This window comes from Heloderma suspectum, chromosome 1 (assembly GCF_057233095.1).
Source record: "Heloderma suspectum isolate Gila_16-S chromosome 1, 16-S_ref, whole genome shotgun sequence".
Taxonomy (NCBI): Eukaryota; Metazoa; Chordata; class Lepidosauria; order Squamata; family Helodermatidae; genus Heloderma; species Heloderma suspectum.
In genome coordinates, this window is record NC_139458.1 from 43,559,899 (window position 1) to 43,573,817 (window position 13,919).

The following is a 13,919-nucleotide window of genomic DNA, read 5'->3' on the forward strand; positions in this document are numbered from 1 at the left end:
TGTAATGCTTGGGGCTTATGGGAGTTGTAGTCCAAAATATCTGGAAGGCACCAGGTTGCCAGTAAGAGTGATTTAGTCAAACTTCACAATTGTGAAGAAAACTTGACAGCTTGCTTCCCTGCTAGGAACAAGGAAGCTGTGTAAGAACAGAAAAGATGGAGTGGGAGGGAGGAAGTGGAGAATTGCCAGGAGGGCTTTATTTGAGCCAGGGTTCATTGGAACTCAACCCCAGAAGCTGTTTTCAGTGCCATATCTCAAACTCAGAAATCTCCAAGTGCCTGCCACTACTTAGGATCGCTTTTTTTCATTATTGGCAGGATAAGGTTCCTGTGCTATTAACAGCTATACAGCAGGCAGAAATTCAACATAGTGGAGTTCCTGCATCAACAGGGGTTTGGACTAGATGGCATTTGACTATACAGCTTTCCCCATCGCTGCATCTTCTGCCTGAGGAAGCTATACCAGCTGAATTTCTGCCTCTCATGCAGCTGTTAAAAGGCCCAGGAGGCCCCCCCCCCCATCAGCAACCTTATTGTCACCTGCTATTGTTTCTGGTCCACAGGAGTGTACAAGCATTTGAAGACCTGTTAGATGGACTTCCTCCTCTCCACAAAATGAATGATCTTAAAAATATCCCCCAGCTAGATATTTCCATCAGATTACTATGGCCAGGTTACATTGACAAGCAATATAGCAAATGAGCAAAATAGCGAAGGGTTGGAGGCACCTGATCTCGTCTGATCTCAGAAAGCTAAGCAGGGTCAGCCCTGGGTAGTACTTGGATGGGAGACCACCTGGGAATCAGGCTTCCTGCAGTGAGCAGGGGGTTGGACTCGATGGCCTTGTAGGCCCCTTCCAACACTATAATTCTATGAGCAGAAACTCACTGATTGGATGCTGTAGTCTCTGTTTGAAAACAAGTGTAAATTGCTAGCAGCTGCATGTTCCATAGTATGAATTGGTCAGAATCATTTTTTTAAATCCGTGGGCAGGCTGAATAAGAGCTTCTCAGAATGTGTGCGGAGTGTTGGCATTCTTGCACCACTCAGTTTTCACAGCAGCCACCACACGTCTGGAAGTAGTATCTGAGCTTACTGGCAGGAGGAGTGGCTTCTAAGCAGGCCAAGCTCTTCATTTTTACAAGTGAAAAGGTGGCTGCTGGATAATTTTAAGACGTGATACTAGGGTGGCCATGTGTCCAGCTTTACAAAGGATAGTCCTCTGTATGAAAGACTGTCAGAGGACTGGCCTCCGATTGAAGACATCCTCTTTTATTTGAAGAGCTGTCTAGTCCAAGGGCATCTCTACACCAGCCTAAAATCCTGCATTTAAAACTGGGCTTTTTGCTTCTGTTTTAAAGGCAGGATCACAACCCCTCCCTTTTTCACATGCTTTCTTTCCCCCCTCCCCTTTCTCTTTCCTTCTCCCCTGTATCTGAGTCTTCCATATGTTTCATTGATCTCACTCCTCCTCTTGCCGTTTTTACTCCTTTCACGGAGGAAACTGAAGTGGAGCACAGTGGGGTAATTTGATAGCTCGTTATCTGCGATCTATTTAAAACTGGAACAAAGGGCATTTAGTGCAGGAGACAGCTTGAATGATCACTGCGTCTACGCGGCGTCTACAACAGAGCCCTCAAACTTCCATGAAGGAGCAATCTCAATCGCAGGATAAAAGCCTGGTGTGAAGGAGCCCCAAGTCCCAGTTTAAAGATCAAGAACCATAAGAAGCTGAGAGAGTGGGGGCTTTGAGGTTGCCATCCACAGTTAGTACAGGATAGTAGACTGAGCAGGCACACAGGTCACCTGGCCATCATCTTTCCCACTATGGTGAGATGTATTGTATTTCTCTTTAAGTTATAGGCACAATTTCTGAAATTGTGTTTATACATCTAATTTGGCACCTGCCAATTTTATGCAAATCCATTTTGTCCCCTTTGTGTATGTGATGCATTTCCTCTTTTTTGCTGATGCATAAGTGGCCACCTCAGATACTGCTGAGCTGTGGTACCTATTTCATTCAGGGACCTAATGAACAATTGCCTTCTTAAGTGTCCTTTGTTATGAGGAACAGTTAGCAATTTGTTTAATGCTGGCTCCATTCCCTGATTGGCTCCTTATGCTCAGCCCCGTGAACGTCTTACAGTGGGTGACTGGGCAGCAGAATATTATATCTGGGCTATGGTTTCAAATACAATTTGCCAATAGAAACCTCTGGCTACAAAGGAGCCTGCTTGCTTAAATTCTGATATAGGAATTAGGTATAGGTATATAGTCAGAAAAACTTCCTGACTGTTAGAGCAATACGACAGTGGAACCAATTACCTAGGGAGGTAGTGGGCTCTCCCACACTGGAGGTGTTCAAGACGAGGCTGGACAGCCATCTGTCAGGGATGCTCTGACTAGGATTCCTGCTTTGAGCAGGGGGTTGGACTCGATGGCCTTGTAGGCCCCTTCCAACCCTACTATTCTATGATTCTAGGAAATGATGCCTTCTCTGTTAGAATATAGTTGTTGAGGATGTTGGGAAAGAACTTGCATCAAGAACCTAGGCCTCATATTTAGTATTGTGGTTACCATAAGATCATGTCATCCTTCAAGTGTTGGTTGTTCCACAAGGATCTTCTTTGTTGACTTGGCTTTATTGAATTCCATGCAGTTATGGAACAGGAACTAGTTTATGAGATACAGACTTTTCCAATGGAAACACACAAAATGTAAATAGGTTTAAACATTCCATTTGTTTTTGAAGATTTTAATGCCCTGAGCAAATAGGGAAGATCCATATATTTTAATCTTCTTCACTTAGACTAAATAGATCTAGGAAGATACATTGCAGAAGATACCATGAAAAGAGACCAGGCATAGCACAGTGTGATTTAGGGAGCCATGCACTCTTTCACACTCTAGATCAAGGGTGCATGGCCTGCAGGCCCCCAAGGGACCCTGACCTTCCCACTGCTGCTTAACTGCCCACACCACAACCTGTACTCTCTTCTCCCCGCCTCCACCCCAAATCCTCATACAGATCTCTCTTTCCCTGCTGCTGCTAGCAGTGTTAAAAGAGCGATCTGGGATGTGTGCTTTTGGTGCAAACAGCAGCTTCTTGGGGAAGTAAAAGGTTTTTTTGAGGGCGGGGGTAGAGAGCTCAGGTTATTGGGCATATAGAAATGAAATGAATAAATAAATAAACAGTTTTCATTCATTCATTCATTTTATTTATTTTATTACATTTCCATACCACCCAATAGCTGAAGCTCTCTGGGAGGTTCATTGGGACCTCAGCAAGGGGAAAAGGATTAATTCCCCCTCCCCTCATCCACACCATGGTCTCAGTCTGGATCAGGGCCCCTTGCCACCTTGTGTTCTTTTAAAAAAAAAAAGAACGCACACACAACTCCAAAGATGCATTTTAATGTACTGTGTAGTTCGGCTTCTAAATGTGATTAAAAGGTGTAGTGATCTCTGTGAAGTGATCTTGGTTATCCACCCTTAAAATATGAATGGTCTAGCTGTTAATACACCTTGTAATGTATTATACAAGTATTGAAGCCTTACTGAAGGGAGCAGGTACAGAGAATGGCCTGGGCGGATTATTGGGTGGATTAAAAATATAATAAATAATAAATACGTGAACAAGACCTGTGAACTATTAAATAAAAGAACGATGGTAGGGTAGTGTAAATGGCACAGGTAATTGGCAGGGGTAATTTGTAGATATAATGTTATTAATGTCATTCAAAATGCTAGATTAAAACAGATGTTAATGTATTCCTTTCTTTTATTTTGTTGGTACAAATTATCTCATTTAACAAACAAAGGGTAGATCTCTAAACTTGACATCTTTCTGGCAGCTGTTTTCTTTCAAATGAGAAAAAGAACTTTGCGGCATGCTGGACTGCCTGTTCTCTAGTGACTTTACTATCCGCTGGTGATGTGATGATGAGTAGCAGACTGCAGCAAGCATGACATCGCTGGCCACCGTCATTGCTTCCCAGCAGTCTGAGTGGGTCTCCTTCAGCGATGGGCTCCACCTGCCTGTTACCTCTCAGGGTAAATTCCTTCATTCTGATGAAATAGGCGGTTGCCATATGTTCAGTTCAGTGTTATTGCTTATACCCGTAAGTTATCACAATGTAAACAAAGTAACCAATATATTGCAAATAAAATAGAGGTACGCAAAATTAAACATAGATCAGTAAGAATGATTAATGTATCCAAGGTTGACAGATTCAACCTAAATATAAAATTATGTGATACTCGTTTCCTGTTCCCATTTTTATAAGTGGCACTTAACCAAACGAAGGCTAAAACATAGGAAGATAAAATTAAAATTATTAACAATCGAACCTCCAATACAGTCTTTTACATTTGCTGTAGAAAAATTTGTGGCAACTCTTCTCAGAATCTTGAAACCCTTGTTGAGAAGCAAAATGTCTACCTTCTGGCAAACTAATGACTTAATTCCATTTTTTAACAAATCAACAAGAATCCCTCCCCCCCACATACCTTGTGTCAAAAAGCAATTAAACACATAATGGGGAAGATTCTCAACCTCACCTGAACCACAGTGACAAAGGCATAAATGATAAGGTATCTTGGAGAACAATCCCAGACAACATCTGGGGTGCCATACCATGCTGTGGATCTCCTCCTTCATGCACATAGACATCGCTATGAGGATAGAGAAGGAGATCCAGTTGTGGATCTTCCCTGCCCCACCCCCTCCTAGCAGCCACCAAAAGCTTTGCTTACTGCAACCTTGTAAGAGAAGTTGGAGAGGGAGAAAAGGGGTGTGCTGGTGGGCAGGGAGAGGAGAAGAGAGGCCGAGATACACAGTATCATATGGCCTCTCCAGTCCCCTCCCTGCCCACTGAAAGGTAAATCAGATAGATGGGTTCAGAGGTCCATCTAGCTACTTCTTATACTTTGAATGGAGGCAAAAATCACCTCTGTCCTCCTCTCGCCCTGCCTGGCTCCTGTTGGCAGGGCATAGGATAGGCGGAGGGCTCCAAACTCAGAGCCCCTGCGTATCAGCAGTGCAACCCGTAGGATTACACTGTTAGGTAGTCTACCAACAAGTTTAATAAAGGGCATTAAATGAAGCCTGGCAGGAGTTAGTTCCTTCCTCAGACTGAACTCATCAATATGTCAAAAGAAGTTAGTCAAAGGTGACATTGCACTTTATCCTAGTTGAAAGCCTCCTGTGAGTTGCAATGGGCATGTACAGTCTTCTCCATTCATTTTGATGGAGGGGTAGACTGATGGGTCCATTCCTGTGTGGGATTTTATGCTCCCTTGATTGCATACTGCACCAAGGAGTCCTGTTAGGATGCATAAGGAAGCCCTTGCATGTAGGGGAGTTCCTTCTGCCTTCGCTTATCTGTTCGGTTGTGGTGGCTGCTACTAGAGTGAGGCAGTGTGAAGTTGTGGATAGAGTGTTGCACTGTGTTCAGTTCTGCATTCAGCCATAAAGCTCAGCGGTTAACTTGCCAGTCACTCTCTCAGCGTAACTTACCTCAAAGGGTAGTTGTGAGGATAAAATGGGGGGACCATGTACACCACCCTGAGCTCCTTGGAGGAAGGGCAGGATAAATGTAGTTCAAGGATTTGCTTATACTTAGGCAGCTAGGTTATAAAACACCACGGTTAAAAAAGAGAATGCAACCATATGACTTGGTACAGTTGGGTTGAAATGAAATGAAAGACAGGGTGGAGTGTAGAGAAATTGGGCTCAGGCTAAATGATTAATGAGATTCCTTCCAACTCCTACAGCTTTATGTTTCTCTGGGCAGGACTACTGTTATAAGAACCACAGGCCTGGTGCTGGGGGGAAAAACACACACACCAGCCCTGTGCTGACTTCCCCTCTTCCCCTCTGTAACATCTACTTCAACATTGTTCCCATGAGCTGTTATTTTAATGGGAATTTGCCCACCCTATCTTCTTGTCGCTGACCAACGGGGTAAGTTGTACTATGCATTACAAAGCCTCTGTAATGGAGGTGGGCTAAGAACTCAAGGCTGGGCTGCCATGTTTCCCTCAGAGAAACATAAAGCTGCAAAGTCACCCTATGACATTACAGTTTTACAAAGCAGCTACAAAAATCAAATGATCAGTGTGATGTGACATTACTCCCTTTGACATTGTGGCTCTCACTGCAGGCCATGCTGGGGAACCACTCGAGCAGTTTCTTTCCTCCTCTGATACTTCCTCTGAAGGCATCCAAAACCTGGATGGAGAACTTCGGGCACTTGCACAACCTGAGCTGGGAGGTGCGATGGACAAAGCAGCTGCAGACCCTGCATCAGTATGTTTGCTTGATAACCATCCGTCTCCAAAGCCTGGCTTATCTTCATCCTTCAGCACATGGGTCCAGTTTGAAGATACACCCTGGACCAGTACTTCACCAGAGCATGCACAATCAGGTTGGAATGGACTATGCTAAAGTCTCTTACAGTGATGCAGAAGGGAGTAGCCACAAGCTACATTTACAGAGATAGTCTTTGAGCTAATGCATGTTTAGTTTCATTTACCTCAATGGAAAATTGAAGGGCAATGTATGCACCACTTTTTTGCCACAGCAGGAAAACAGCTGGCAGGGCTCTCTAGAGTGCCTGCCCACCCTGATGCGTCACTCTGTGGAGTCCTCAGAGCAAGGCATTGGCCTGAGTGGTGGCAGTGGCTGGCAACCGGTGGCAGGGGACAGAGGGCTCTCTTGGCAGTGGGAAGGGAGTGACTGTCACCCCTCCTGATTTGCTGCCTGAGGCCAGGGATTTACCTCATCTCACGGAAGAGCTGTCTGTGCTATTGCCAATCACAGCTAAAGTAAAATCCTGGATTTCTGAATTATTTTCTATGTGGCATCAACTGCTTCCTCTCCAGGGAAGACCAAAAAATGGCTTTAAAATGAACCGGGAAATTCCTTCTCCAGGCAATGGGTGTGTCAGTCATTGCTATGGCTTCATTCATTCTCTAAAAACACTAAAAGCTGGAGCAGGCCCATACCTCACAAAACAAATGGGCAGAATGGTGCCTGCACATGTCGTCTTGTATCTTGGGTTTCACAGAGGCTAGAGACTTGCTTGTATTTTGTTTTTTGTTAATGAAAGCTGAGGATCAGAGGATTATGGCTCCTCTGGGAGGAAAAGCTGCCTCCCTTTGTGTCCCCCCCCCCCACCTCCGATTCCCATGCTGCTCAACCCAGGTCCAGTTTAAAGGTAAAGAACCATAAGGAAGGAAAAGTTGTCCATCAGCACTTAGGATCTGGATTGTAGTCTGAGCAGGTATACAGCTCACCTGGCCATATTCTTCCCCACTGTGGTGAGAGCTACTGTATTTCTATTTAAATTATAGTAATGATTTCTAAATTTACATATATGTATAGATATATAGATACACACACACACACACACACGCGCGCGCGCGCAAATCTGTGTTCTCCTTTTTGGGGTAAGGCATTTCCTCTTTCTTGGTGATATGTAAGTGGCCACTCTAAGCAGAAGCAAAGCAGAATGACACAACCCCTTTGCCACCACGCAGGGTTTCCACAGGCCCACCTACTCTCATATTAACCTGCTGCTCTTTTATAATATGTATCCGCTCAGAATGCTGTTACCGTCAAAGGTGCCAAGAGCAACAACTGGAGATGGGTCCTTTTTGGTGGTGGTGCTGTAGTTGTGAAATGTTCATCCTAGAGACACTTGGTTGGTGCCACCTTTGCTAGCTTTTTGGTAACAAGTGAAGATCCTGAGCTTTTAAAGGATGATCTAGGTTTTTACTCTTGCTGATCCTGTCATTTTTATTGCTGTTTTTAGAACCACAAGAAGCTGCCTTATACTATGTCAGACTGTCCATCTAGCCCAGTATTGTTGACTCTGACTGGCAGCAATGGCTGTCCAGGGTTTCGGGTAGAAGGAGGTCTTCCACTTCACCTGCTACCTGATCCATTGTTGTTTTTTTTTAACTGGAGATGCATGCATGCAGTGCATGTGCTGTACCACTGGGCTATGAGCCCTTTTACTGATTTTCTTTTGTGTGTGATTTTAGAAATATTGTATTTAATGTTAATAGCTGAGTTTTAAAATCTTTAAAGTCTAAGTCAGGATACAAATCTTTTTAAATAATTAAAAATATTTTAATTAAAAAAAAAAAAACCAGCCAAAACTTGTCTAATTATACAAAGAATGACAACTTGGGATCTGACACAAGTCCTAGGAAGGGGTAACAATGGCATAGGAAATAACCACATCAGTCATACAGCTCACGTATTATTCTGATGACCTGTGTAACCAATGCAGCATGGAACAGGATCATATGGAAACAGCTTTCTCACACTGCAATGATAACGTACAAACTGGGCCTTAAAATCTCCCCCATTTAATTTAAGAACATAAGAAGAGCCATGCTGGATCAGACCAAGGGTCCATCTTGTCCAGCATCCTGTTCATACAGTGGCCAACCAGCAACCAACCAGGAAACCTCAAGCAGGACACAAGTGCAACAGAACTCTCCTGCCCATGTTCTCCAGTAACTGGTGTACATAGGCCCACTGCCTCTGGTACTGCAGGTAGCACATAGCCATCAAGCCAAGTATCCATTGATAGCCTTCTCCAGGAATTTGCCTAACCCCCTTTTAAAGCCATCCAAGTTGGTGGCCATCACCACATCCTGTGGCAGTGAATTCCATAGTTTAACTATGCACTGTGTGAAGAAGTACTTTCTTTTATCTGTCCTGAATCTCCCCCAATCGGCTTCATGGGTTCTAGTATTATGTGAGAGGGAGAGAAAAAATACTGGGTTCTAGTATTATGCGAGAGGGAGAAGAAAAAGAATTTGCATCTTGTATTGAAGTCAGTAGGTTACCAATCAGATATACTGTTGGGTTGAGCTGCACCATGGAATGTAGTGAGGCATGAAATGTAGAGTTAGAAAAGGTCTATTGTGATTTGTGACATCTAGCTCACACGCTTCTGAAGGACTTTGTCTGTATCAAAATGGCTCAAGTAACTTGGACTTTATCTCACATCCTTGGGAAGGCATTTTCACAATAGAGTAAACCTCATGGGATGCTTATTGTGCTATCTGCTCTGAAATGGGAAAGTATTAAGTAAGGGAATAACGCAGCCGGGGGGAAAGGAAAGCAGTAACTCAAAACAAAGAGAGCTTTAGGTGATACTAAAATCAGAACAAGGTGAAGATGACATCTTTGTGCTAGAGAAAAAGGTTGCTGGAGCTAAGGTAGCTGGAGATAAGCAGTTACCTGGGAGTCCCATTTAACTCGGTGTGACCTACTTCTGAGTATATGTTTTCACAGTAAGGATATAGTGTAATTGAAACGAATTGGAGATACATTTCTCAAGCAGGTTATTCTAGGTAGAACTTGTTTTCAAAGTTCTTGTTCTTTACATGAAAGCTGTTTCATGAAAACGAAGTTGTTTTCATGAAAGCATATTCTTCTGTGATTTCCTAATGATAGATGCTATTTGGATTTGGGGTTTTGGCAGGGAAAAGAATAGCCCTACTCAGACATTCTGAAAGCATGTGTGGAATGAAAGTGTGGAGCAGAGAGACAAGGATCATGGGCCTCCGCTCTCCTTGCACTGATCACTCCTGTGCACACAGAGCCTGTACGCATACAAGATTTGCACGTGTAGGTTCTGTATACGCAATCTGACACCCTGCATTTTGCAAAGATCAAAACTATGTGGAGAGAGACTGGCTGTGTACAGCTAGTAAACCATGGCTTAGATTATTGCAGATGAGCTCAGAAAGCCTCAGACTTCCACTCTCCTCCTTTTTCATGCATGAGAGGAGGAGAGTAAAAGCTTTTGCTTTTAGCTTTGAGTAAACCACTGTTTCTCATTATGTATGAACTGGAGGAACTCTAGTTAGTTTATTCTAATTCTAGTTAGTTAACAAACCAGGATATCAAACTACAGTTTAGATTGGAGTGGGGAAACTTTTTCAGTTGTGGAACTTCTTTCAGTTGCAGGGGGCACATTTCCTTGGGGGTAATCTGTCAGAGGCTGCCTGTCAGTGGTGATGGAGCCAGAGCCAAAAATGAGCAGGGCATCTGCTTTCTCTCTTCTGGCCATACCCTTTTCCCTCTCCCTCTTTTTGCCAAACCCTCCTCTTTCTCTTTTCCTAACATCCTGTCTGTCTGTCTGTCTGTCCTCCCCACTTTTTCTTCCCCACCCAGCAGGTTACCAGGCAGGACTGGTCCTACAATTAAGCAAAGTGAGGCAGTTGCTTCAGGCAGCAGATGCTGGGAGGCGGTAGCAAGGTGCTGGAGGAGAGACCTGTGTGCCACACAGCCTGCCTCCTAAGACTGCATGCTGTCTTCGGATGCAGTGGAGGACATGGTCCCATCACCAGGGTTGAAGAAAAATTCAACTGCCAGCCAATTAGGCTTTTGTACATAGAATGGGAAGGGGCGCCATCTTTGTCTTTTGCCTCAGGCAGCAAAATGTATTGGGCCGGTCCTGCTACCAGGGAAGGAACGGATCGTTCTTGCTAGAGGTTGCAGAGGATTTTTTGAATATAGGCCAAGGCATGAAGTTTGCCCACACTTGGGTTATATGATCATCCAAACTGGGCCTTTGGTTAGGCTGTAATATGTGATTAATCACATGTATGTGTCTTTCACTATGTGCATTTGGCATGAAGCTGCACTTGGCAACAAGTTCATATTCCAGAACAGACAGGTGTATATTTTTCATAGGTTACTGTATGTTACCAGTGTTTACTTCATAACAACTGAACAGTATTTATAGGATTAAGCTACAGGTGCCCTGCAGGATGCTCAAACAGAATTTTCTTGCCTTAGGAAAAATTTGCCATGAAAATGTTAAGAAACCACACTCTGTTCCATTGATAGTTTGCTCCATCCAGTCCTCTCATTTCTCATGATTACACCCATTCAGAATCCCTTGTGTGGAACTTATTTCCACAAATTTATTTCTCTATTTTTTAAGCTTCTTCTCCAAAAACATCCTGCTGGACATGTCCCTCCTCGGGATCTTCTGAACGACGGCCTCTTGCCTCAGACAGCAGTTGGACACCGACATCTGAGAACACCAACAGCCCAAGTATCACCCCTTCTTACACCGATCTTCAGTCCATAAATACTGAAGACCTGACCAGTGGAAGAGAATCTGCAGCAGACTCAACGGGTAAGCAAGCTTTGTACTCTTTTCATTGGCCTAATTTCCCCAAATAAATCATTAATGTCAGAATCTCCATTTATGATGAATCCTGGATCAAACTATTTCAAGACAGAAACAGGTAAGTCAGCCTTCAGTTCTCTTATAGCTTCATTCTAGATGCTGCTGTTCCTGTTCCAGTTATCAAAAGAATGCGCTAATGAAGCCATTGGTATTTTGATACATGCTTCACAAATCACTTCACATTGTAGCTGGAACATTATCACTGCTCTAGCGCATTTGCATTTCTTCATACGCGAGTGAATACTTCTCCCACTTTAAAGATCTCCAGCCCCTCCTGCTGGTACCTTGCCCAGGAAAGGTTTTTTTTCCCCTTTAATTTTAAGGGTCAGGCTAGATGTCACCTGATCCATGTCTTTAGCTGTGGCTGCCATGTTTCCCCCCCCACCCGATAAATAGCCGGTGGTTGGGGCGGGGAAAACTAGATTGGGACTATGGAGTGTGTGGTGGGGGACACCCCTGCCAGTCACAATCCAGCTTGCTCTCCCTTTCCACAGGCACAACTACTTGTGGGTAAGGATGCTGGAGAAATTTGAGATGGATTAAAGTGAGCTTGGATTTCTAAGTATCAGACCTGCGGAATCTGCTGCGGCCCTCTCAGGCCGTGCAGAGTCCTTGGACTTTCAGATGATTTTTTTACTCTCCCAAAACTTACGCATATAAATCTGTAGAAAAATACATACATTTCTGCTGAGGAAACATTGAATGGAATGGGGGACAATACACTAAATGTTACATACTGAGGTAAATTATGTAAATACTTACGTAAATATTTACGTAATTATTTGCGTATTTTTCCGCATGACGAATCTGTGGGCAGATGGTGGAACGAAAGGCGCCTGACAATCTGCAAAACACAGATGGAGCAGATTTTATACAGTCCATACATCCCTATTTGTGAGTGGGGTGGATTGGGGGGGCATGGCTGGGGAATCATGCATACCAAGGCTAAAGATGTGAATAACATCATATCTAGTCTGGCCCTAAGACAAAGGAAAAACAGAGAGAATCAAACCACTTGATGTGACTTTAAAGCAACTGTTGTGGGGGCTCAGATTTTGATTGCAGCAGCAACCCTGGGCATCATCCTCCCCAGCTGGTCTGAGCCCTTCCTTGGGGGGTAGGGGTGGAAATAAAGGGACCTGTGCCATGCATCCTTTTTTTCTACTGCACGGCTATTTGGAGCTGGTGTGTGCATGATACGATTAAACACCCTCTGATCCAGTGTTGCTGTTTGATCAAAATCTGAGAGTAGGCCCCCCCCACACACACACACATCTGCTTTAAAATGGAGTTGGTGGAAAAGAAGAATCTAGTCACTGATCTCCATGCCATATCTATTTTGGCCCAGAGACAAAGAAGCAAATAGGCAGACCTGCATGATTTCTTACAAATAGAAAAAAGAAGCAGGTCCCATGTTGCAAGTTGGAATTAAAGCTGGATCCCTGTATGGAGGTAGAGAGCAAGTGTTCTCTGAACACATGAAGGCTGACCCTCACTGAACCATTCACTGTTGTGACCACATTAAAACCTGGATTTCTGTGCAGCCATTGCTAGATTTCTGGAACCATTCCAGTGTTTTGTAGAGAATGCATCTGCAGTAGCTGTGGCTTGTTTCAGGGCAGAGAGGTGATCTCTGACAAGCTTCAAGGACAGCTGCCTTAAGTTGAGATCTTCCACTTCCCTGGGTGAAGTATCAACAGGGACACGTTGAGCAGGCAGGGCTCTTTGCACATTGTGGGAAGGATTTGCAAAGTGATCAATGCCTTTACGGATTTGGCATGCATACTTTGGCCCTTGACCTTTTGTCATGCAGTGTGGAAAGTCAAACATCTTTGTGATGTTCAGGAGTTCAGTGAGAGAGTTTGCAGCAGGACACAGCTGTGTCACACTTCTTTGTAAAAGTGCCGATGGAAATTCTTGGTCTTCTACTTCTGGTGGAGGAATCTAATTACTGGGTGGAAAAGAAGAACGTGGCAGCAAATTGTTCAGGTCCATGACTGCAAGCTACTGAGCACCCTGAAAATCCTTTTAAAGTCCCTGGGTACGAAAGGATCTTCCTTTTTGTTTGACTAACAAGGTGTGGAGTTGGAAAATACGAGCAGAAGCCAATGAAAGGGTAGTCTGTGTTTTAAGGGGCATGTGTCCTCAAGGATTCACAACTGTGAGAGCAAGCTAGGACTATGCAAAGCTTTGCACTATCCAGAGCAGAAATGCACGCAGCCCCACAGTAAGCAAATTTCTCATTGTGCATGAAATACATGACTGAGAAACTTGCACTCTCTTGATGTGGTTTTTAAGTGGCTGGAGATTAAGTCAGTGAGGTTTTAGCAGTAGCACTGACTGCTATTCCTTTTAACTCATTTCATGTGCTCTGGCTGTTGGAGCATGTGTATTGCCAAGTGTACACAAAAGGTGGCATTCCCTTCTTCCTAATCAAGCAGTGATCCTGCTCTGTCCCCAAGAATTGGCAGGACCACACAGTGAGTGGGGGGTGGGGAAGGGCTCCTCGCACTGAAATAAGAGACTGTGCTTCTTTGTAGCTTAATGTGGTCACATCGAAAGCATGGGAAAAGATGAGGAGATCATACCAGTAAGAAGCAGAAGAATGTGGTTCAGCAATGATGAGAGGTTTAGAGGATCAATTTTAGGCCTAACTGTTCTTAAGCACAGGGAACTAATTGGAAGCAGATCT

The 13,919-nt window shown here is 44.0% G+C and overlaps 1 protein-coding gene across 1 annotated transcript; it reads left to right on the forward strand.

Moving 5' to 3' along the window:
• Nucleotides 1-3,604: 3,604 nt before the first annotated feature.
• LOC146357145 (stonin-2-like) lies at nt 3,605-11,271 on the forward strand. The gene is made up of 3 exons (XM_084841320.1): nt 3,605-4,052; nt 6,164-6,427; nt 10,976-11,271. Exons 1-3 carry the CDS (start codon nt 3,965-3,967, stop codon nt 11,218-11,220), a joined length of 597 nt encoding a protein of 198 aa, XP_084697446.1. The 5' UTR covers nt 3,605-3,964; the 3' UTR covers nt 11,221-11,271.
• The last annotated feature ends 2,648 nt before the right edge of the window (nt 11,272-13,919 follow it).